At 34.1% G+C, this 24,452-nt stretch overlaps 1 protein-coding gene across 1 annotated transcript in view; it reads right to left on the bottom strand.

Moving 5' to 3' along the window:
* The window catches only part of LOC143341173 (lachesin), a 622,893-nt gene that overhangs the window by 278,446 nt on the left and 319,995 nt on the right, over positions 1 to 24,452 (bottom strand). Inside the window, exon 3 of the mRNA XM_076763894.1 lies at positions 22,284 to 22,491. Coding sequence (XP_076620009.1) covers positions 22,284 to 22,491 — 208 coding nt within the window. The remainder of the gene's footprint in view (positions 1 to 22,283; positions 22,492 to 24,452) is intronic.

The following is a 24,452-nucleotide window of genomic DNA, read 5'->3' on the forward strand; positions in this document are numbered from 1 at the left end:
TTCTGATAAAGAAGCAATCAAGTCATAATGATTCATTGAGTAAAATGCTTTTCAATCAAACACATGTATGTATAAGATCAGAGTAATATAATTGCAATTAAAATATACTTGATTATATTTCTCATACATACATTCATTTTAAATATTATAAGGTTGAATAACAATTTTAAATTTTTGTATTCCTTTGCTGTTTTGAGTATCAAAGAAACTAATGAATGAACACGAAGAAGTAAAATAAAGAATTAAAATATACTTTAAAATACACTACTAAGAAGAATTAAAATACACTTATTCTAATAAATTACTAGTTTAAAAGTTAAGAGATATTTCTTAAACAAAAGGGACTTGTCTGTCAAGAGATCCTGAAATATTCATTTAAAAAGTTGACTAAATTCAGAGAGAGTTCTATAAATTATAAATTAAAAGTCTTATTTTTGGTTGGTAAACAAGGAAATATGTAAATGCAGTTCAGATCCTTGAAATTAAATGTGAGCAAATCAATCTTACAAGAAACAGTAACATAATGAATATAAAATATGATTTGCTATAAACATTATAGGGAAGGTTTCAAAAATTCTAATAGTAACTTATCTATAGAGATTTCAAACATCATTTGTGTAGTAGGTGGCCAGGGATGAAGGAGATCGGTGAAATAAAAGAACACGTGGTTAACCTCAAAACTGCTTTGTTCTAGATAGCCACGCGGGAGACGACCGTAAGGCAACTGCGTGTCGCTGGTGTTTGTTTGCAGCGCCCTCTCTCGATCTACCGAACCTACGCTAACTTCCGCTACTACGCTAGTCATTACACTATACTTGTAAGAATTTTATTTTTATTCGATACCTGTAATCATTCTATTTTAGTACCGTTTATACATTTCGAAGTTTATAAAAAATATTTTTCCCTGATGAAAATTCTGTTTGAAAATGTTTATTCATATTTCGATCTTCTTTCACATCAAGTGCATTGTCTTATTAAAGTCGATTCAGAAAAAAAAACGTTTTAATTATCCACGTGAAAAGAAATTTATAATAGTGGAATAATCGTAAAATGATTTGTTTTCTTGTGAATTGTCAGAATAAAAGCATAGAAACATTAACATTCGGTGTTATATATAATACACAATAATAACAGAACAATGCATACGCGGTCAACGTTTCACTATTAAATTCGAAACATTCTTGCCGCAAAGCACACATTCGCCACACGATGAATTCATCAAAACAGAACTGATCTCTATGTCAATTGAGGGAGGCAATCAAAACAATCGAACCGACGTCTAATTAATCGAGTCGTCGTGCGTAACTGGCAATAGCGTTTCTGCGGTCAACGTTATGGTTATTTACTAATTACAATCATCATTATTCTCGGAAATATAAATTCGTTACTCCGAAGATAATATATCAACAATCAAACGAAATAGTTTGTAAACACCATTTTACTGCTGATTTATATCTCCAGAATTCTAATTCTGAGATCATCTAAAAATCCAATTCCTAATGTTGCATAAATCATACTTAAATTTCTGAATATTTCTTTTCTTCAATTTCGTTAAGTACATGTGAAATTAAGTTCTGGTAGAATTAAAATTGTGATTTTAATAAATTACATAATTCGTTTGGGGTTGGAATTTCAGAATAAGAAATTACAAGAAGTAATTGGCATTTGGATTACGTTTTTCTTATGAATGACTTGGTAAAGCCAAAATTTTAATTACGTCTAAAGCACGGTTTATTAGGTCAGTCGATGAAACCATCAATGAAACATGGAAGAAACGTCAATTAATCCATATAATTTATTGAAAACTGAGTTGTGTTACCAATAACAAAATACTGTTCGAAAACCTAAAAATTTATTTTAATTGTTGATTTATGCATTAAAAGGTGAACAAACTTGACAAAATATCATTTTTTATGCATAACCATAAAATTTAAAGTACGAATTTTTTCTTTTTCTTTTTCTTTTCTTTATAGAAGAATAAATCAATATTTATTCACAATCAATATTTATTCACAATTAAGATGTATTTGTGTTTGTATTAACAGAAACTTATTACAATTTAATGTCAAACTCAATACTAACTAAATAATCTTTTACAAGTCAATGCACACTTTCGTCCAATCGAAAATTTGAAATCATTCTTCAACTTCTACTAAATTGCTGGCGAAGCTTTACTAATATCAAACAATCCCAAGATGTTTGAATGAACAGATATTTCTTTTTAAATTTCTAGAATTATAATGATTGCTCTTGATTTTATCTAGGTTTATCCAAATTTTATCCAAGTGAACTTCATTATGCAAATATTATTATTATATTATTGCTCAAATATAATCTATAATTCAGTACTAATACATAATAAAGTTTGTTTAAATAATCAAGTTTGTCTGAACAATCAAGTTTTTCTGAGCAATCAAGTTTCTCTAAGTAATCAAGTTCTTCCTGAACAATCAAGTTTGTCTGAACAACAAAGTTTGCCTGTACAATCAAGTTTCTCTCGACAATCAAGTTCGGTTGAACAATCAAGTTTGCCCTGAACAATCAAGCTTATACGAGCAATCAAGTTTGCTCGAATAATCAAGCTTGCCTGGATAATCAAGTATGCCTGAATAATCAAGTTCGCCTGTACAACCAAGTTTGGCTGCACAATCAAGTTCCCCCTGAACAATCAAGCTTATACGAGCAATCAAATTTTCTCGAATAATCAAGCTTGCCTGGACAATCAGGTATACCTGAAAAATCAAGTTTGCCTGAATAATCAAGTTTTCTTGGATTATCATAGTGGTCCTGACAATTAAGTTTGCTCGAACAATGATGTGATCCTTTTCACACAGAAAATGCAAAGTCGAATTCTAGTGTTACTTTTCGTACACGTTTACATAATCATATGAAAGAAGCCAAAACTGGGGAGGGAGGATGCCTTGTAGAAACATTGTAAATCACTGGGATTAAATTATTAACGCGCATTAATGAGAGCACAGGTCGAATCGTCGCAGATAAACAATTCTGAATTTCGCCAATTTATCATCATATTTGGTTATCAGAGTAGCAAATAATCGCGGTCATAAATAATAAGTGAACGCCATCCGGAGGGTACCGGGCAATTATTCGAACAGTCGGAAATTTATTCGAGGAGTTATCTCGATAAGATGCACAGCTCTCGGTTGAAATAGCAGTGGACCCTTTGGACTTGGATTCGTTTAGCGACCGAAACGCAGAGTGAAGAGGGTCGTCCTACATATTCATACATAAACTCGGCCCGAGAATCAAGCCGTCCCTTTTGCGTTCCGCGTCCCCTGACATTTGCTCGAAATGGACGATACCGTGTATCTAATACTCAAGAAAATATTTGCACTGGCCGAGCGGCGCAAAAATTGTCCGAGCTTTGGTAGAACAGGCGATCTACGGTTATAGAGGATGCGCTGTAATTTGTGGTACAGCCACGCAGCAGAGTTGGGCGCATTTTTATCTAGATAACGAATAACGAGGAACGTTTTATCTGGATAAACTTCTATTCGTGCCTCGCCAGTAAAAGTTTACCTAAATAAAACCTTCCCCCGGAATACAAGTTGATAAGGATAAACATTTATTTAGATAGAAACGTTACTGCAACGAAAGTTCGTTCGTATAACTGTAATAAGCATCTTTAGTCTTGTAGTACGTGTATGCAAAATTGACGAACACGGATAAACAGGTACATGCGAAAACGAAGTTGATTCCACGTACAAAAATAAATTGAAAATGTGGAATACGATTTTCTTCAAAGAAACTTCGTTTTCGTGAAAATCGATTTTGAAGATGGCCTAACTTCGTGCTTCACTTATAAGTTTCATTTCCATCTTGCTTCCACAATTCCCTGTTGTATTTATACGCAAAATATGCAGACACTGTTACGGGAAAAATAGTGTACACGAATTTAAATTATTATTTCCAAACACCGTGTATGAATATAATAGACGTTTATATCCATATTTTTTAAGTCGAAAGAATTTTATTCGAACGTCTTACAATTAATTTTTTCATTATTAGTTACAATTTCTTCGTCGAATCCAGTAGCCGTGGCTTATAATTGCGATGTTTATTTATTATTTAGCAAAGAAATATTTAAATTAAATATTAAATCTGTTCAAATGTTTGAACAACTTGACTGTTTATACAAAGTGTGAGAATGACTTTAATGTAATACATTTAAAAGTTATATGTCAATTATAAGTATTAAGGTTTTTATTCTTGTTCCAAAATCATCTTATTCTAAACTCAAAGAAATTAAAAATTTGAAATCATTCTTCAATTTTTACTAAATTGCTGGCGAATTCTTACTAATATCAAACCATCCCAAGTTTTTGAATGGACAAATATATTTTTTTAAATTTCTAGAATTATAATGATTGCTCTCAATTTTATCTAGGCTTATCCAAATTTTATCCAAGTGAACTTCATTATGCAAATATTATTATTATATTATTGCTCAAATATAATCTATAATTCAGTACAAATACATAATAAAGTTTGCTTGAATAATCAAGTTTGTCTGAACAATCAAGTTTTTCTGAGCAATCAAGTTTCCCCTGAACAATCAAGTTTTCCTGAACAATCAAGTTTGCCCGAGCAATCAAGTTTGAAAATATTACGTATCTAAATGGTAAGAAAGTGGTTGTATATCAAACAAAACACGATTAAAAAACTATACAAATCTATTCCACAAAGAATATTAGAAGCTAAAAGAAAACAAAGGAGGTAACACGAATCATTAATAAACCATAAAAATAAATTTAGAATGTTAATGTCTACGTTACTTATTATAGTCCCACTGTACAGAATAACTGTTCTTATTTATACTTCACATTTAATTTTCTAATATCTTGGTATTTATTTGTGATTCTTTCATACGTAAAATAATTAGGTTACGAAAATAATTACTAAAAGAAATTTTAATTCATGGCGCTTACAATCGTCTAAGATCAAAGTTTCGCAAGTCAACGCGTTAATAAATCGTAACGAACTACGAATGTTTGTACAGGAAATAGAAAAAAATCGCCCACAACTAAAGGGTTGAGATACCAGTCTGTAAATAAAGTATGAAATTCGTCGGGAACCGTAGTAGGCAGTAGCGGTCGGATTTACGCGCACCGCAAAGTGTTAAATCAAGTTGGAAAACAAACCAGCAAGTTTCTGCTCGCAATCGCGGCCACGTGCGAGCTTACACAGCGCCGGCTCGAAAACCCGGCCAGTCCCACTCAATCCTATGAATTACCGCAGGTGTCCGGCGATCTGCCGCATTAATGCTAATGCGGAGTGTTACCGAATTGTTCAACAAGACCAGATTGAACGGCGCGACCCGTTATACAGCAGCCGCGTACGGACTGTTGATGCATTATTCAAGCGCAAACGCCGCCACGTGTACGTTGCTTCGGCGTTGTTGCGCGTTAACTTGCCCTAAACTCCGCCAGCGTCAGCCCCGGCCCGGAGGACGCGTCGGAGAAACGAAGAACAGGAGAGGAAGGGAAAGAGGAACAAACCATGAGGACGCTAACACGATCGAGGCTACCCCTTGGTTCGTGCTTCGAGGGACCAGAACATTCGTAGACGCGGAATGCTTCGAGTTATAGTACATCCCGCTGTCAAGACAACGTTTTTACCCCGGTTTCAAGACGCGCTGTTATCTCCACCTTCGACGCGGGACACTCGTACGATACTGTTGATTACACGGGAAACGATTCGAATGAAAGTTATATGGTACGAAGGGGGAATAATTTTGTGCAATTTTAAGGGGACCGTCAGACTGACTTTTTGTGAGGGTTTATTAAAAGAAAATGGTTAGATGTAAATAATTTCTCTTTTACAAGATGTTTTGGTAGCTTAAAATGTAACCATGTAGCAAGCGTTTAAATAAATACAAATTATTTTTATTTTGCAATGATTTCTCTTCTCCAGACGAAAATAGCGCTTTAAATACAAAAAATGGAGATTTTGAGGTATATAACTTGTCTTATAAATTTTTTTTCTGGATATTAAAAGGTTTAACAGGTTCATACTGAGGTTCAGTGCATGAAGGAACATTTTTTACGTAAGTAAACAAAATTTCATGTCAATTTGAATCTCTGTTTTGTTGCAATCACTGCAGAATGAAACGAAAACAAGTTTTCGAGAAACACGCGTTTAAAGTTTAAAGAAACTTTTGCTGTAACTATCACATATCTCTTTTAAAAGCTTCCAGCAGAATAATACGATGTTTCCAGAGCTTCTCCAGTATCTGTACATTGCTCTTTAGTAACCCTTCTATTCATTCGATTCTCTTTGGCTCTATTCTTCATATCCATTTTGGATTCGTTTAAGCGTTGCTCATTTTTTTCGAAAGAAGTTTGTTAAAAATAAATTATATCGTGTTTGGTCTTATTTTAATCGTAAACCTCTCACAAATTCATTGGTAAAAGTTTCATTTAAAAAAAAAAACAAATAAAAAAGTTTCATCTTCATTATGTACTATACAGGGTGTTCGGCCACCCCTGGAAAACATTTTAATGGGAGATTCCAGAGGCTAAAATAAGACGAAAATCAAGAATATTAATTTGTTGATGGAAGCTTTCTTAAAAAGTTATTAACGTTTAAAGTTAGGTACCATCCCTTGTCGATTTTTCTTAAAAATTTGTTTTTCATTTTTAATAAATTTGTTTGACGCGCTACAGAAAAGTTGTTTAGTACCTTTTTATAGGTGCCCATGAGCTACACTTCCCTCCAAAATTTTATTGAAATATATTCACTATTGTAGAAGTTATGGTCGTTTGAAAATTCGACCAGTTTTAGGGTGCTTTTCTCGTCTTACGGTATCAAAGAACAACTTTTTCAATATTGTTAGAATATCTACATATTCTTCGCCAAAATACGCGTTGTTTGCCGTTTGAAACTTTAAAATTGTCCAATCCATTCTGAAGTTATGACATTTTAAAGATTCGCATGAAATTTCAGGGAAGCATTTCTGGCCTCATATTAAGTTTTCAGTAAGGAATATTTTTCTAGGAAATGCGTGGAATTTCAGAGGTATATATATTCACTAAAAATGATTGTAATTGACCCCCGCAACCAAAAATAATTTTTCCAGAATAATTTGAAACTTTTTGAAATTTCAGGAGAATCGGAATGTCAGGGTCAGACATTGTAGTTTCGGTAAAGAATTTTTTTCTCGAAAGTGGGTAGGATTTCAAGAGTATATGTATTCACCAAAAATGATTGTAATTGAGCCCCACAACCACAAATATTTTTTTCATAATGATTTGAAATTTTTTAATTTAATTTTTTAATAACTGTTTAACGAAGCCTCTGTCAAGAAATTAATATTCTTGATTTTCGTCTTATTTTAGCCCCTAGAATCTCCCATTAATATTCGAACCCAAATCAGGTTACACTACGCTGTCCGCTCTACATTGAGCTTCTTTGGTGAGTCCCCTCTCACTAGAAGGGACAACTACCGGTCACTTATCCGATCGAGAATGAGTCGCAGTTATCCGAGCATTGCTATATTACACATTAATGGATCAGCAACGGCGATCTCTCGATCTCGATCTTAAGCCAGGCGAGTTTACCCTCCAACCTAGAGTCTCTGAAATCTCAGTTATCCGTAATTGGCCACTCGAGAAACAGAAGAAGAAGGGGAAGATGCAGTGTTCGAGAGGAACGAACCGGTTCACCGGATACTGGCCGCCGCCGTTCCCGTTGCCTCGAGAATCGAGTAAATATGTAGGCACTTAAGTAAGTAGCAGACCTCGTGTAGCTTCTCCTCTGCTACCGTGGCTTTTATTGCCTCCTTCTGCCCCGAGACCAAACGATTGGATTCCCTTTTCAAACCGGGCGCAGGGCAGGGGTGGAATTTTTCTGGAATATGGCTTCGCGAGGCTTAATGATCTGCGAGAGTTATTGTGTTCGCGAACGCTTTCGATCGGGGTCAGGGACTACGTTACGGGCAAGATGGAATATCTCCAATTAGAGAATTTCCTTCCAAATAGGAAAGGAGAAAATTGTTCGCGGTAACGAATAGGGGAGAGGCACTCGACGCAGAATACCGGCGGCTGTTCGAAACTGGAATCTTTTCTCGAGACTTTTCTGCGCGACTTGTTACAAAATTGGTTACCAGTACGAATAAAGATCGCGGTATAACTTGCGGAGAAAAAGTCTGGCGAACTTTAAGGATACCAAGTTTTATAAATAAAATTAGTAGCGGGCACTGGAATAAATATGAATCTATCGATGGATTAGGAAGAAACGAAAGGTCAATTTTTATTGTAGTAGTGTGATAAAGATCGTGGTATAACTTGTGGAGAAAAAGTCTGACGAACTTTGAGGATACAAAGTTTTATAAATAAAATTAGTAGCGGACACCGGAGTAAATATGAATCTATCGACGAATTAGGAACAAACGAAAGGTCAATTTTGTTGTAGTACTGTGATATAATTTGTAGGGAAAAAGTCTGACCAACTTTAAGGATACAAAGTTTTATAAATAAAATTAGTAGCGGGCACTGGAATAAATATGAATCAATTTTTATTGTAGTGAACCATATTGCTTACGTTAAAAAATGTTATTGTAATAATATTTTACAGTTAAGTAGAAACGGATGTTTCAGTGTTTTTTAAAGCGGAAGCACAAGGAAGGAAAGTTTTAATAATATGATAAAATGCGAATAACTTCTCATCGTTATTTGACAATTGTAAAAGTATATTTTGCTTTTATCATTTCATATCAATGCAATGTACCGTTTAATTCTGAAATAACGAAATTGTATATAAAAGGAATATTTTGTTTGCGAACGTCAAACGCAGGAATTGTTTCTCGTTCGGACAGCTGGTTTCAACAAAATTTGAAAACCGTTGCGCAAAATCAGTGATTGTTTAAGCTTTTGAAGTAAACGAGCGTCTTTGAAGTAATACTAAACTAAATAATTGCTAAACTTTGATAATGTTTTAATATTTATGCCACTTTAGAAAATTGTGTTCTAGATTCTAGATAATCTCGTGACACTTGTCAAAAGGATTTCTTTCCTTCTTTAGTCGTAAAGAACTATTACAAACTTTCAAGAATACGATTAGCCTATTGTTTTGACTATGATTTTCTAATCCTCTTTGTAGAAATACATATTTTAAACAGAGCTTGCAATAGCAGCGCAATTACGTTATAGATACAAGGTATAGATAACCTTAAATATTAAACACGTAGTTTGAATCACAATTGATACAACGTAGGATAATATGCAATAATATCTTTTCATTCTTCAATGAAAAACCTATGTGAGTTTTCCAAAAAAATGGAAAAAATGTATGTACACACACATAAACATTAAAATTGGGGGAAATCTATTATAATGATTAATGTAAATTCTACACAAATGATATCTGCAACGAAACAAATGCAGAAAATATACCGTAGTTGTAAATAATAAGTCACGTAAAATATTCTGTGATCACTATCATTACTTTAAACAAAAATTAATTAAACGAAATTTCTTAATTAAAATTTTCTCCATTTTTCTTGTGGCAATACTCAATTGTGTATTCGTTTACTATACAACAGTTAGAGTAGTTAGAATAGCAGTTAGAGACTATGCTTGTTATTCTATGTTAAGAAAATCAAGAATGGATATCGTTTTTACCATGATCTCGAAATAATATATGTTTTATAAAAGAAAGAAAGAAATTTAAATATATAATGCACAGAGCGCAAAAACAAATAAATTAATCTTAATATCGACAAAGAAGATCCCGCTTACTCTGATATTTAATTTTCAAGCCTGTGCTTAAATGGTTATATTTTCTATTATCATCAAAATATTACAAAGTATTTTATATAATCGAAATTTCTATTATAAGATTAAAAGTAGCAAAAAATTAATTCCATCCTGCGAAAGACTGTCTGATGGATCACTTATTTTGCATAATAAAAATTGCTACTTTGATGTGCTTTCAGAGTGCACTCATACCTAATATATTTTACCAACCTTGTTTTAAACTTTCGGTACATACTTTATCCTCTGTTTTAAATATATATCACGTATATAAGAGACTTTTAACAATGTATTATTTAAGCCTTTCCAGAATCTCAACAACATAACGTACTAAACAGATATTTCTAAATATTTCACGATTGATACGTATCAGTTTTCGACACGGACAAATGTGTTGCCAAATACTCGACGACAGCTTGGACAAACATTTACCCAAAGCAAAAAGGTGTCGAAACAAGCAACGAAACGAGACAAATCGACGCGTCCAGAATGCAGTTCGAAAATACATGTTCGCGTACTTCGAGAAATTCGGAAGAAACAGGGGAATTTATTCGTCGACAAGGAGGACTGCAAGAAGAAGAAAAGGATAAGAAAGGAAAAACAGGAACAGTGTCCTCGTCAGGAACGGAAACACGATCAACTGCACAAACGGGACATACGTTGTTTACTGGTGTCGAAAGTCCGAATGATTCAAGTCGACGACTCGGTGACGAAAATATAAACAACTATCCCAGACGCTGGAATTTTTCCTACTTCTTCGTTAACATTTATCGCGAGACAGGGCTTTACTTTTACTGGTGCAGAATAAATCATTCAAATGTACGAGCGTCGTAAAAACATGTTTTGAATAAGAGTTTAAGGATTTCAAAAAGGAAATTTTTTTTAATGCAGCATTGAAACTTCGAAAAATACTCTATATATTATATACATTTATAATTTGTCAAACTAAAAGTTATGACAGTAATTTATCATATAATAATTAAATAAATATTGAGATATTATACAGTGGAGGTAACATTTTTTTGTTGTAATTTTTCGTTCTGAGCACATTTATGAAGAGATAGTAAATTAACACATAAAATAAGTTGGTATAAATAAAATTGAGTATAATACCAGTATTATTATTTTAAATAAATCTTGTAGAGAATTCGATTCTACGTAAGAAGGTTAGATAAATATTTTCTCTATCTTCACTAATAAATAAAATCATGTTAATAACCTGTACGATACACAATACATATTTAAATTGATATATTAATAAAAATATTGTTTTGTGTAAATAATTTTATTTTTGATTAAAATAGTATTAAAGCGATGAACGTAACATTACTTACTGATTTTTTAAGATATTCTTAGGGAATATTTTAGGGAAATGATTTTCTTTTTCAGCACTTTTCTGTCTTCCTAATGATATGCTACTAAAAAAATAATATAAAGATTTGGAATTTTCTAACTAAAAATGTCTAGTGAAACTGGTTGCTTCCGCGTCTCTGAAGGGGTGGAAATTAAAGGAGATATGAGAGAAGAAGTTCTTTTGGCTGATATTTAGAAATTTCCGTAGTTTTCTATGGAACGGAGTAATGCACTCCAAGACTTAACGGAGCGCGATTCGCACACAAAGGCAACGACGGAGAAACGCATGTCGAAATGACTGTTATGTGCCTCGGTGAATGAAGCCACTGGAACTACAAATTACTAATTACACTGCTCCCTTAGGGAATGCGGTTGTCGAGCCGGTGTAATATATGATGTACGGCTGCGACGACACGCGTTCAGTGATACAATACGTAATGTATACATGACGCTCTACGAATTCCCTTTGTGCCACATTATGCTTGGCTTTGAGTATTCTTGAATTCGAGTCGTGAAATTTGATGGCCGGATGAAAGCGGAAATGCGGAGTCTTTTGAGTTTTTGTGGAACGCGACAGAGGCACAAAAACGCCCGTTTAGGGACGGGATGGAAGGAAAAATTTCTGACGCGTCAGCGAAAAAAAAAATGTACAAATACTTTCGTTAACGAGTGTTTCGAATCTACCACCACGAAGACGTGTCCCTGTGTGTTTCCTACACCTTTTTCCTTTCTGTTTTCGGGGTTCGAAGGCAATCTTCGCGAACAAGGATCACTCAACTTTCCAATCAATTAGCTGTTCTTCGGTGCTCTCGGAAAAAGGGTAATTAAGTACTTTAACGCGTCGAATAACTTTCTTGAAACTGAGAATCGAGGTCTATTGATTCGACAGTTTGGATTGAAATACGAAAATAAAAGTGTGATGAGAATAAAATGTAAATGGAAAATATGTACTTTAATAAATGAAGGATATGAAAAAAAATTTATTAATGTGATTATGCGAGTATCTGAAGCTTAGATTCGTGTTTCGAAAAATCGGACAAGTTTAGATGCAGTTCGATGTATCTCCAGTGTTCCCAGACGGGCCAGTTTTCGCGCGCATAATTTTCAAATAGCACTTGGATAATTCTGTTTGTAATTTTATTCACAAATAACTCCTCACTCGTAAAATTATTTTGTAAATTCCTTCCGTGAATTAGAATCTATTACCAGGATGGTCCATAAGATCGTTGTTACTAGTATTGTATTTGCACGACTGTTTCAAATAATTAAATATACTTCATTTATGTGAATGTCGCTTGAAAAACTCAAAATTCTGTTATGTAACCTACATTACTTTAGATTATTTATTTTTGTGGAACATACATTTACTGCTAACAAATCTTTAAACTCTATATATTCCAACAATAATAATACATATACATTCAAACGTGATAATTGCCAAGGATATATACACTAGGTTATTTATTATATATCCACTGTACAGAATAAGTGTTCTTATTTATACTCCAATCAATTGACGTATATTAAATAATTATTAGTTTAAACTAGAGGAGGGCCGTAGAGGCCTCAATAATCCACTTAAGGGTTAAGCGATAAACGTCATCAACTAACTCTTGACAATATTGAAAAAATACTCGTAACATATTGTAATTTAAATTATAATTGATTATTATTATGTTGAAGTAATAAAATTATTTGAACATGTTTTGAATATATTTTGCATATCCCTGTATATTTTGGCATATTATTGATATATCCCTGGGAAAAATTATAATGGGAGATTCTAGAGGCCAAAATAAGACGAAAATCAAGAATATCTATTTCTTGACTGAGGCTTCTTTAATAAGTTATTAAAAAATTAAATTAAAAAACTTCAAATAGTTCTAGAAAAATTCTTGTCGGTTGCGGGAGTCAATTACAATCATTTTTCGTCATTAGACATACCCTCGAAATCCTAACTATTTTCGAGAAAAAAATTCCTTACCGAAATATAATTTCTGGCCAGAAAAGTCTGCCTGAATTTTCATGCGAATATTTAACACGTCATAACTTCTGAACGGATTGGACGATTTTCATGTTTAAAAAAGCAAACTACGCGTATTTTGATGGAGAATATGTACAAATCGCAAAAGTATTCGAAAAGTTGGTCCTTGACCACGCAAAATGAGAAAAACCCCATAAAAATGGTCCAATTTTCAAACAGCCATAACTCCTATAATAGTGAATATATTTCAATGAAACTTTTTTCTGAAGTAGATCTCATGTGTGCCTACAAAAAAGTATTAAACAACTTTTCTGTAGGATGGCAAACAAAATTAGTAAAAATCAAAAACGAATTTTTAAGAAAAATTGACAGGGGGGGTAGGTGCTCAAATTTTTCGACGAAAAAAAAAAAATTCAAATCGTTCCGAAAAAATTATTTTCAGTTGCGGGGGTCAATTACAATCATTTTTGGTCAATAGACATACCCCCGAAATCCTACTCAGTTTCGAGAAAAAAATTCCTTACCGAAAATCTAATGGGAGGCCAGAAATGCTTTCCTGAAATTTCATGCGAATCTTTAAAACATCATAACTTCTGAACGGATTAGACGATTTTAATGTTTAAAAAAGCAAACTACGCGTATTTTGATGGAGAATATGTAAAAATCGCAAAAGTATTCGAAAAGTTGGTCCTTGACCACGCAAAATGAGAAAAACCCCATAAAAATGGTCCAATTTTCAAACAGCCATAACTCCTACAATAGTGAATATATTTCAATGAAACTTTTTTCTGAAGTAGAGCTCATGGGTATCTACAAAAAAGTATTAGGCAATTTTTCTGTAGGACGTCAAACGAAATTACTAAAAATGAAAAACGAATTTTTAAGAAAAATCGACAGGGGGTAGGTGCCTAAATTATTCGACAAAAAAAAAAAAATTCAAACCGTTCTGAAAAAATTATTTTCGGTTGCGGGGGTCAATTACAATCATTTTTGGTCAATAGACATACCCCCGAAATCCTGTGCATTTTTTAGAAAAAAATTCAATACGGACGGAACTTTAAACGTTAGTAACTTTTTAACGAAGTCTCCATCAACAAATGGGTATTCTTTATTTTCGTCCTATTTTAGCCTCTAGAATCTGTCATTAAGATTTCTCCCAGGGATAACCGAACACCCTGTATATTTGACATATGTCACTTACATATTTTGACATATTTTATTGACATACACATCCGCAGTCTAGTAATACCACACAGTACGCAGGTAAATAAAATTCTTTCTTCTTCCAAAGGTTTATATTGTTTTATATAGAGTTTCATACGATAATAGGACTCTGTCCAAAGCAGTAGACGAAAGGGACTTATTTGGAACTCATATTTATAGACCTATCGCCTGCACAATGCGAGAAAATTTTATTTGGTAATTTTATATTTTGGTTTCACCTAGCTTTTCTCAGGTTTCACTATGCGTGGGGGGTGTCCCTAGACATTGGAAATCCTGCGCAGCTGTCAAAATACCCGAACGAAAAGGATGTCGATCTACTGGATTTCTCGCGGAGATCTTATTTTTCCGTCGACTGCTTCGACACTGTCCGATCCTCATAATTCAAAGACGTCGACGCCGATTCTCGTCGTATCCGGTTGCGCGTCTCTATTGACTTTCCGATAAAAAGGACACAGCGGGATCGACGCGAAGCAGAAACAGATACGGAATTGCATAGAGGCTCGCGAGTATCATAACACGCTTCTTCTCCTCGTTACGAAGGAACGCCAATTGAACCGACAACAACTCGTCCAATCGTCCCCGGGCAGGAGCTCGATAATCGGTAAAAACGCAACAGAATCCGTATAGTAGTCGAGTGGCGGGCGAGGATGGATGGAAAGGGCGATCCGGAGTAGAAGAAAGGGCGAGCAGGACACACGAGCGTCGAAAAATGTACGGCAAGGTTCGAAAGCTCAGCGTCACGTTCCGCAGTGTGCGCTTCTCGGCTCCACTCGAGCTTCTTTACTGGTTAAGCTCGCCGACTCGCCTCTAAATCGAATAAAAGTCAGATAGTCCCCGGCTTCCGCCTTATTTACGAGAGGACAGAGAGAAAAAGACCGAGCAGAGCGTGACGGAGAGAACGGTATGCCGGGCGTAAAGGGAAGATGAAACGCTGAGAAAGGAAGACGAGCGTGTACACGATATTGGATAAAACGGTGCGATCATCGGGTTATCGTTACCTTCGATTCATGGATTATCATCGAATTCAATCGTAAATTGAAAGCTGTTATTACGTGTATCTCGATCAGGGGGTGGCGAAAGGACCTTTCGAGGAGCGCGACTTGGACAGAAAATTGATTGGCAGACGCGATTCCCAGTGTATTATTGGCGATACGTCCGATAACGTTACGAAACTTGTACACACCAGGTTGCGAACGCGTTTCGATATTTTCACGCGAGTACCGGCGATAGGTTATATACAGTTATCCGATATCATAATCTGGAGTATTTTGATAACAACTGGAGGGAGTTACTCCAAATTAGTAGTTGCACCAAACACGATACATTCAAGGATTTTCGTAGATTTAGATTTATATCTGTAGGAGATTTCTATTGAATATTTGTACCACACTATAGTTTTATGAATGTTAATTTGTGTGCAAAAGAGTTGAAAGTGTTTTGTTCGCAAAGGAATAGGTAACCAGGGACAGCGAGACAACAGGGAGTAGAAAACGAGTGATTGTGAAAGGCAGACGTCATTGTAATTTGTGTTGCCAAGTATTAATTTATGTAAAAAGTTTGTGTGTGTGCTTCAAATTCGATTATATAATTATACGTATGTTCGATTCATTTTCCTGAAATAAATTCTCTTCGTTAAATCCTACATATCAAAAATATTGTAGGAGATTTGTATTGAAAATTTGTGTCATGTAATTTTGTTGAATGTTAATTTTTGTGCAAAAGGGTTGAAAGTGTTTTGTTCGAGAAGGAATGAGTAGCCAGGGACAGCGAGACAATAGCGAGAACGAAACGAGTAGTTGTGAAAGACACGTGATTCTTATATGACATTAATTTGTGTAAAAAGAGTGTGTGCTTGGTGTGTTTCAAATTCGTTTATATAATTATAGCATTTGCACACTTGTTTCAAATACAATTCTCTTTGTTAAATCCTACAATATGTTTAAATTGTTTGTTTTACTTTTGTAATGCATTAAATAATTTTATTGGGATTGTTGTATAACATGCAGCTTAGTATGGTTCGTTCGAGGAGAAACAGCCTGGGCCCTCAAATTTATATTATTAAATTTCTTACATATAAATTTTTGAATTCTCCTAGTATGTGCATAGTGTTTTACTTTAACGTCTGCTCTTTGAGATAAATAATTTCCAACGTTCTAAGTAACCACAAATAGGAAAGAAATTTGTTTCAAAAATTGAATAATATTACAACAGTTGTACTGAATTTTTTTCTGGAAAATGCGCAGTATTACGGGAGTATGTCTATTCACCAAAAATGATTGTAATTGATCCTGCAATCGAAAATAATTTTTTCAGAACAATTTGAAATTTTTTTTTTCATCGAAAAATTTAAGCACCTTGTTGATTTCTCTTAAAAATTCTCGTTTTTGATTTTTAGTAATTTTGTTTGACGCCCTACAGAAAAATTATCTAATACTTTTTTGTAGGTACTCATGAGCTCTTCTTCAGAAACAAGTTTCATTGAAACATAATCACTATTGTAGGAGTTATAGCCGTTTGAATATTGGACCAGTTTTATGGGGTTTTTCTCATTTTACGGTGTTAAGGAACAAGTTATCGTACATTTTTGGAATTTGTACATATTCTTCATCAAAATACGCATTGTTTGCATTTCAAAAGATTAAAATCCTCCAATTCGTTCAGAAGTTACGATATTTTAAACATTTGCATGAAATTTCAGGGAAACATATCAATGTATGGTCAGACATCATACTTTCGGTAAAGAATTTTTTTCTCGAAAATGCGTAGGAATTCGGGGGTATGTCTATTCACAAAAAATGATTGTAATTGATCCCCGCAACCAAAAATAATTTTTTCAGAATGATTTGAAATTTTTTAATTTAATGTTTTAATAACTTTTTAACAAAACCTCGATCCAAAAATTAATATTCTTGATTTTCGTTTTATTTTGGCCTCTAGAATCTCCCATTAAAACTTTTCCCAGGGGTGGCCGAACACCCTCTATGTTAAATATACTTCAAAACTGTTTCTTAAAGGAAAGTACTTATGTTTGCACAATTTTAGGTAAATTTAAATGATTTCATACTTTTTAACGGTGCTCACTAAAGCAATGTATAAAAATAAATTTGTAAGAGGATCAATGGAGTAATTTGTAAAACGTGTCACCGGGCGTGAAAGTGTTAAGGCGATCATGTTGGGACTTCTTGCTCCTTGCGTATTCCATCTCACCTGACACGTCATTCCGTTCCTGAAAACGCTAACCCAGGCACGAGATACGCGCCTCCGCCGCGAGTAAACACGCGGCAACAATCGAGACACGCTGCGGCCGCGATTCCGCCGGATAATTTACACGGGAATCCAACCGGGCCACAGCGTTCGAAATCGTCAAACTCCTGAAAACGGTTTATTAGCTCAGGACCAAGATAAACGCCTCAGGTGGTAACTTTAAGTGACTCAGCCCGTATGGAATATTTACACGCCTTACACGTTCCTCTCGCATGCACGACTCGAGTCGAGAGGGGGTCCCCGAGTTATCGCTGGTCTACAGCATTGTGTCTGTTCCGTCGGCATTATCACGAAGTGTGCCGCGAAGTCTTCCGTGTATTTGTGCAACGCTAGACCAAGAGACCCGTGGAAACAATTAATCTAGCCCTCTGATTACTCCTCCGACTGCTGCAACATCCCCCTCCCTCCCCCTCCCTGGCGCGTTCCGGTATCCCCGGCACCGAGTCTCGCTCCGCCGACGACTTCAGACGTCAAAACTCGAGATATTAATATGTTCGCCCCGAATGGCAGAACGAAGACCGGCTCCCCGACCCGTCGCCCGCGCTTTCTAGACTTATAGATACCCTCTGCTGATTAAATTATTATTGCCCTGTCCTTTCGAACCGTGGGGAGGGCGGAATACTTTCTCCCCTTTGCTCGGAATACCAAGGATCCTCGTGGGGTCGCACGGACGACCTAGTCAGGAACGGAAATACAATCGTTCTCCGACTGGGAACGTGTGTATATTGCTTTACGAACATCGAAATTCCAAATTCCCAATCTTTCCACGGCGAAGCTTCGAACAACAATCCCACGCGTTGAATTCTTATCGTTTGTTTGCAAGGACTGATTGCGAGAACTGTTTTTGCAGTGGACCAAATGAAAAATTGTGTTATTGATTTTTGTGTACACTGGGTCAGCTAACTCGATGGCTCCAATCGACGATAACAGAAAGTTTGTTGAATTTTCGGTTGATCCTGCGTGTACGATTTTAATAAGCCATCGTTTTACGGGCGCAAAGGGACTAGACAATTATCTAGAAAAACTGGGATGGGAAAATTAGAAAAGAGAGGATTTTTTTACATTATGTTCAGATATGAATCAAATCTTAGATCTTTTTAATCAGAGAGGTTTTCTTTTTAATTATGCTCATTCGAATTCTAAGATTCAACTCATTTGAGTTCTAAGATTATTGTCTCATTCGAATTCGAAGATTCTGGTCTCATTCGAATTCAAAGATTCTTGTCCCATTTGAATATTAAGATTCTTGTCTCATTTGAATTGGAAGATTATTGTTCCATTTGAATATTAAGATTCTTGTCTCATTTGAATTCTATGATTCTTGACTCATTCGAATTCTATAATTCTTGTCTCATTCGAGTTCTAAGATTCTTGTCTCATTCGAATTCTGAGATTCTTGTCTCATTCGAGTTCTAAGATTCTTGTCTCATTCGAATTCTATGATTCTTGTCTCTATTAATATTGAATCCTTTTCACTCTGATGGTTAAAGAACAGCTTTTTGTACAGCTGAAATAATCGTATGATAAACAGGCAGAGAATAGATCTGATGTTCTTGTTTTACAACGAACGAAGAAAACTTATGCGATGTAATTTTCACAACTTGATAATTTAGAATTTATGGCTGAATGCAGATGCATTAATGCATATAATATTATTTTAAGGACTTATTTTTGGACAAGAATCTTAGAATTCGAATGAGCATAATGTTAAAGAGAATTATAAAATGGAAAAATTCGATTTTTCCAAATTATATATGTATTATACGAAAAACAATAAACAATAAACGATTAACCCCTTGATGTACGACTTAATTTCAAATAATTTGTCACGCGTATTTAATTTTGGTTAAATTTGTTTATACAAGGAATGGCTAGGAAAAAGGATAGATTTGTTTTACGAGTATCTCGTCAATGTAAATATCTATTGATTTTAATATAGAAGTCTTGATGACGAGTGATTGTGAAACTTGATATCAAAAATTTGTAACAAATCAGACTCGCAATTGTACAGACAAAGGATTAATTGAGATAATAGATTTGTTACCTTGTTACGAGAAATTTAACATTGTTACTTAAAACAGACCAACTTAAAATATCAGCTAAATAATATAATATTGAAAAATTTCTGCTACGGGAGGATGGTCGAGAACATTAACTTTAAAATGTAAGATATCTCGTTTCCACTTACTTCCATAGCAAAAGTATTAATATCATAATATATTGAAAATTAAATTTAAAACTTTCTTTTCTATATAAACTTTCACCACTCGCAGACGTAATTAAATTTTATTTGTATATTTTGTTCATATATACGACGATTCACCGCGAACGAAGCTGTAGGTAATAGTTGGCGAATAAATACAACCGGCTCGATTGGCCAAACAGTTAAAACTGCCTTAAAATGGTTTCATACGGAGATATTAATTTCAAACGTAAACATATCGATAACACAAAAACAAGTCTCGATCCCATGTACAACATACTAACGCGTACGTATTAAAAATGTTCAAAATATCACAGTATAAATATTTTGCACGGAGCCCATGCTTTGTTATTTTATAATGTTTGCTACGGAAGCATACGATTCTTAATATCTGTACGAGTTATACAAAATATTATCACTTGGACGGTACTACTAATATTGGCGATCGCCACGAAATATTTTCAACGGAAACTATTAAATTTTGAATACCATAGCGTCGTCGATATTTTATTTTGCGCGTTTCAGTTGTTGAATGTATGTTACGCGAACGTCAGACAATTATACAGGGTGTTCGACCACCCCTGGAAAAAATTTTAATGGGGGATTCTAGAGGCCAAAATAAGACGAAAATTAAGAATACCAATTTGTTGATGGAGGCTTCGTTAAAAAGTTATTAACAATTAAATTCAAAAATTTCGAATCGTTCTGGAAAAATTATTTTCGATTGTGGGGATCAATTACAACCATTTTTGGTGAATTGACATACCTCCGAAATCCTACCCACTTTCTAGAAAAAAATTCGAGAAGGTGTGAAATTTTTCGACGGAAAAAAAAAATTTCAAATCGTTCTGAAAAAATTATTTTCGGTTGCGGGGGTCAATTACAATCATTTTTGATGAATAGACATTCCCTCGAAATCTTGCGCATTTTCGAGAAAAAAATTCAGTACGAGCGGAACTTTAAACGTTAATAACTTTTTAACGAAGCCTTCATCAACAAATTGGTATTCCTGATTTTCGTCTTATTTTCGCCCCTAGAATCCTCCATTAAAATTTTTCCCAGGGGTGGCCGAACTGTATAATTGAAAAACCATACGACATGGAAGAACGTGGGTTAATTACAGCGTGAAAGAAAATGTAAACGAAAGCAGGATTATTATAATGCTTATGCAAATTACATTCCAAAGGTTTGAAAGTGGGAATGCTGGTTACTGAATGGGATACGGGATAGGTTTGATGTTTACAAACCATTCTGATAATAACGCAAACAGACATGAAACGAAATGAAGTACGCTCATTATTTTTCCAAGACTACCTGGCTCACTGAGAAACGAAACTATTTTCCATTTGCTTTAATTTTAGGACTACTGAAAACAAATATCGACATACGGGATTGCTTTTAAACGTACAAATATCATGTTATACAAAAAAAGTGAATTTTCAAAATTAAAAAATTCTATAAAACTATCTTTCAAAAGAGATAATAATTATTCAATATTTTGAATGGGTCGATGAGACTATCGAGGTATCGTATATTTTAACTAACGTAGAATCAATTAAAAATTTTATTTAATCGCATTATTATCGGGTAAACCTTTAAAATTGGCTTTGGCGATTAAAGTGTAAATACAAGTTCAAAGGCAGTAAATCTTATAATTATTCTGTGGTTTGTGATATAAATGTCATAAGTAAGGAAATTATACTCAAACGATAATAACGTAAGTTAAAAATTTTAAACCCCTTTTAAGACTTTTTAATAGAAAGGAAATGTATGATTTAGAAAAGATATAAAATGTTTTCGGAATTCATACGTTCATAACACATCACTTTTTGATCATTGAAAGAAATGCAGTTTAAAATTTTGTTTTGCAAAACATCCGAACGTAAAAACGACTGACTGGAATTGCTACGAATATTAAATACAAAAATTAAATTATTCTTCCGCAAATCGACAAGCGAACTAACCATAAACAACCCCTTAAAATAATATTATATCCATTAACCTGTCTGCATTTAGCCAGAAACGCTAAATTATCGAGATGTAAAAACTACACCACCTAAGTTTTCTTTGTTCATTGTAAAACAAACATCGAATCTATTTCCCGCTCGTTTACCATACGATTACTTCAGCTGCACAAAAAGCTGTTCCTCAACCATCAAAGTGGAAAGGATTCAACGTTAATAGAAATTACATTCCAGGTTAATAAACAGAATACTTATTATCCTGTTTTATTTAAAGAATTGCCAGAATTTTCCGAGTGTGCCCGATAGAATAAATGTAATTCGTATCGACGGATATCGCAAAACGTTCCTTCGCGAGATTTGCGATGTCAGCGATATATCAGTCGTAACACAGTCACGTCATGCTTGTGCCACTTCTACCCTCGGACCTTTCATCTTCCAAACAATCGTACGATCGTGTTGAAAGTGAACAAAAAAAAAAAAAAAAGAATAGAAAGGAGAAGAAACAGAAAATGACTTACCAGTGACGTGTAGATAGCCATACTGTGTTTTCGCAGTTGCTGTATTAATCTGGCACATGTACCTTCCCTTGTCGTCCTCTTGTACCTCTTTGATATGTAGGTACCAGGTCCTGTGCTTATCGTGTGATACGGTTATCCTGGGGTTCCTGGTAATAACGTGATGCTGTACCGTCAGGATAGCGCTCTTGTCGAAAAGCATCCAGGCCACCTGAAACGAAACGAGAACCTCGTCACATCATAAACACGATTTACGGCATGGCGTCGATTACCATAAAATTGCAATTGCTATCGAAAGGTCGGTAATACCACCGAAAGACATCTATCGAAACATCGCTGTTTACTGTGTCGAGAATGGACGTTATAGGTACATTATCCTCGATTTATTTGGGCATTGATTTTATTTGGAAACTAGTCACGTTTTAATACGTGTTTCGATCTCAATGAATATTCGAGGAGCAAGTTATTTATGTCGGGACAGAAAGGCGCTGCCTTTCAGACTTTTCTAATAAAATATATTGTAATCTATTTCGGTTGGGTTTCAATATTTATAGCACTTGTCACATCTCCACTAATAAATTGATTTTTAAAGTTAATTTTATACAGGGCATTCGGCCATCCCTGGGAAAAATTCTAATGAGAGATTCTGGGAGCCAAAATAAGATGAAAGTAAAGAATATCAATTTTTTGATTAAGCCTTCGTTAAAAATTTGTTAAACAATTAAATTAAAAAATTTCAAATCATTCTGAAAAAATTATTTTTGGTTGCAGGGGTCAATTACAACAACTTTTGGTCATTAGATATACCCCCGACATCCTACGCATTTTTAAGAAAAAAATTCCTCACCGAAAGTATGATGTCTGACCATACATTGATATGTTTCCCTAAAATTTCATGCAAATATTTAAAATATCGTAACTTCTGAACGGATTGGAGGATTTTAATCTTTCAAAATGCAAACAATGCGTATTTTGATGAAGAATATATAGAAATTCCAAAAATGTTCAATAACATGTTCTTTAACCCCGTAAAATGAGAAAACCCCATAAAACTGATCCAATATTCAAACGGCCATAACTCTTACAATAGTGATTATATTTAGATGAAACTTTTTTCTGAAGGAGAGTTCATGGGTACCTACAAAAAAGTATTAGACAATTTTTCTGTAGGGCGTCAAACAAAATTATTAAAAATAAAAAACCAATTTTTAACAGAAATCAACAAGGGGTAAGGTGCTTAAATTTTTCGACGAAAAAAAAAATTTCAAATCGTTCTGGAAAAATTTTTGGTTGTGGGGGTTAATTATAATCATTTTTTGCCAATAGACATACCCTCGAAATCCTAGGCACTTTCGAAAAAAAAAATTCGTGTAAGTAGACAAATTTTATTAATAATTTTTAACGAAGCCTTAACAACGAATTGGTATTCTCGATTTTCGTTTTATTGTGGCCTCTAGAGTCTCCCATTATAATTTTTCCCAGGGGTGACCGAACACCCTGTATAGAGAATGTGATTCATTAGTTTTCTTAAAGAATCTGATGAAGGAAATAAATTGGAGAAACGATTATATAAATACGATAACGAAAATTATGATCTAAAAATTTTGTTAACATCTATTCAATTTTATAACTATGTTTTAACTTGCAATTGTGTTTCGAATATTCAATTTCGATGACGTACAAATTCAATAATTATAATACTCTGAATAATGAAATCATGAAAATTAAAACACCGAATAAACTGTACTGGTTAGCTACAAAATTAAAAGAAATTATATTTTTGTTGTAACTATCAATCACCTCTATCAGGAAACAAGTTTGTAATTTTAGAAGTGTTAACAAAATATTAAGTAAATATATCAAATTTAAAATGAGTCGATTATAAACCTTTCTTTAAAATTCAGAAAAATATCTCTTATTTAAAAATGTCGAAACGTTAATACCTATAACTTTGAAACAAATATAATATAAAGTTCTTATTCTATTAAATGTCTTACTGACTATCAGTGACGAAAACCAGTTGGATCAATTATTTAATTTGAATAGTATTGATGTCTGACTCATCTTGTGTGTTACTACTTTACCATAAAACTGTTCGTTGCAGCGTTTAAAGCAATGCGACTAATTGCTACTCAAAATTCGTACAGTTTAATTCTGCAGCGTGGTCACATT

Source organism: Colletes latitarsis, chromosome 4 (genome assembly GCF_051014445.1).
Source record: "Colletes latitarsis isolate SP2378_abdomen chromosome 4, iyColLati1, whole genome shotgun sequence".
Lineage (NCBI taxonomy): Eukaryota > Metazoa > Arthropoda > Insecta > Hymenoptera > Colletidae > Colletes > Colletes latitarsis.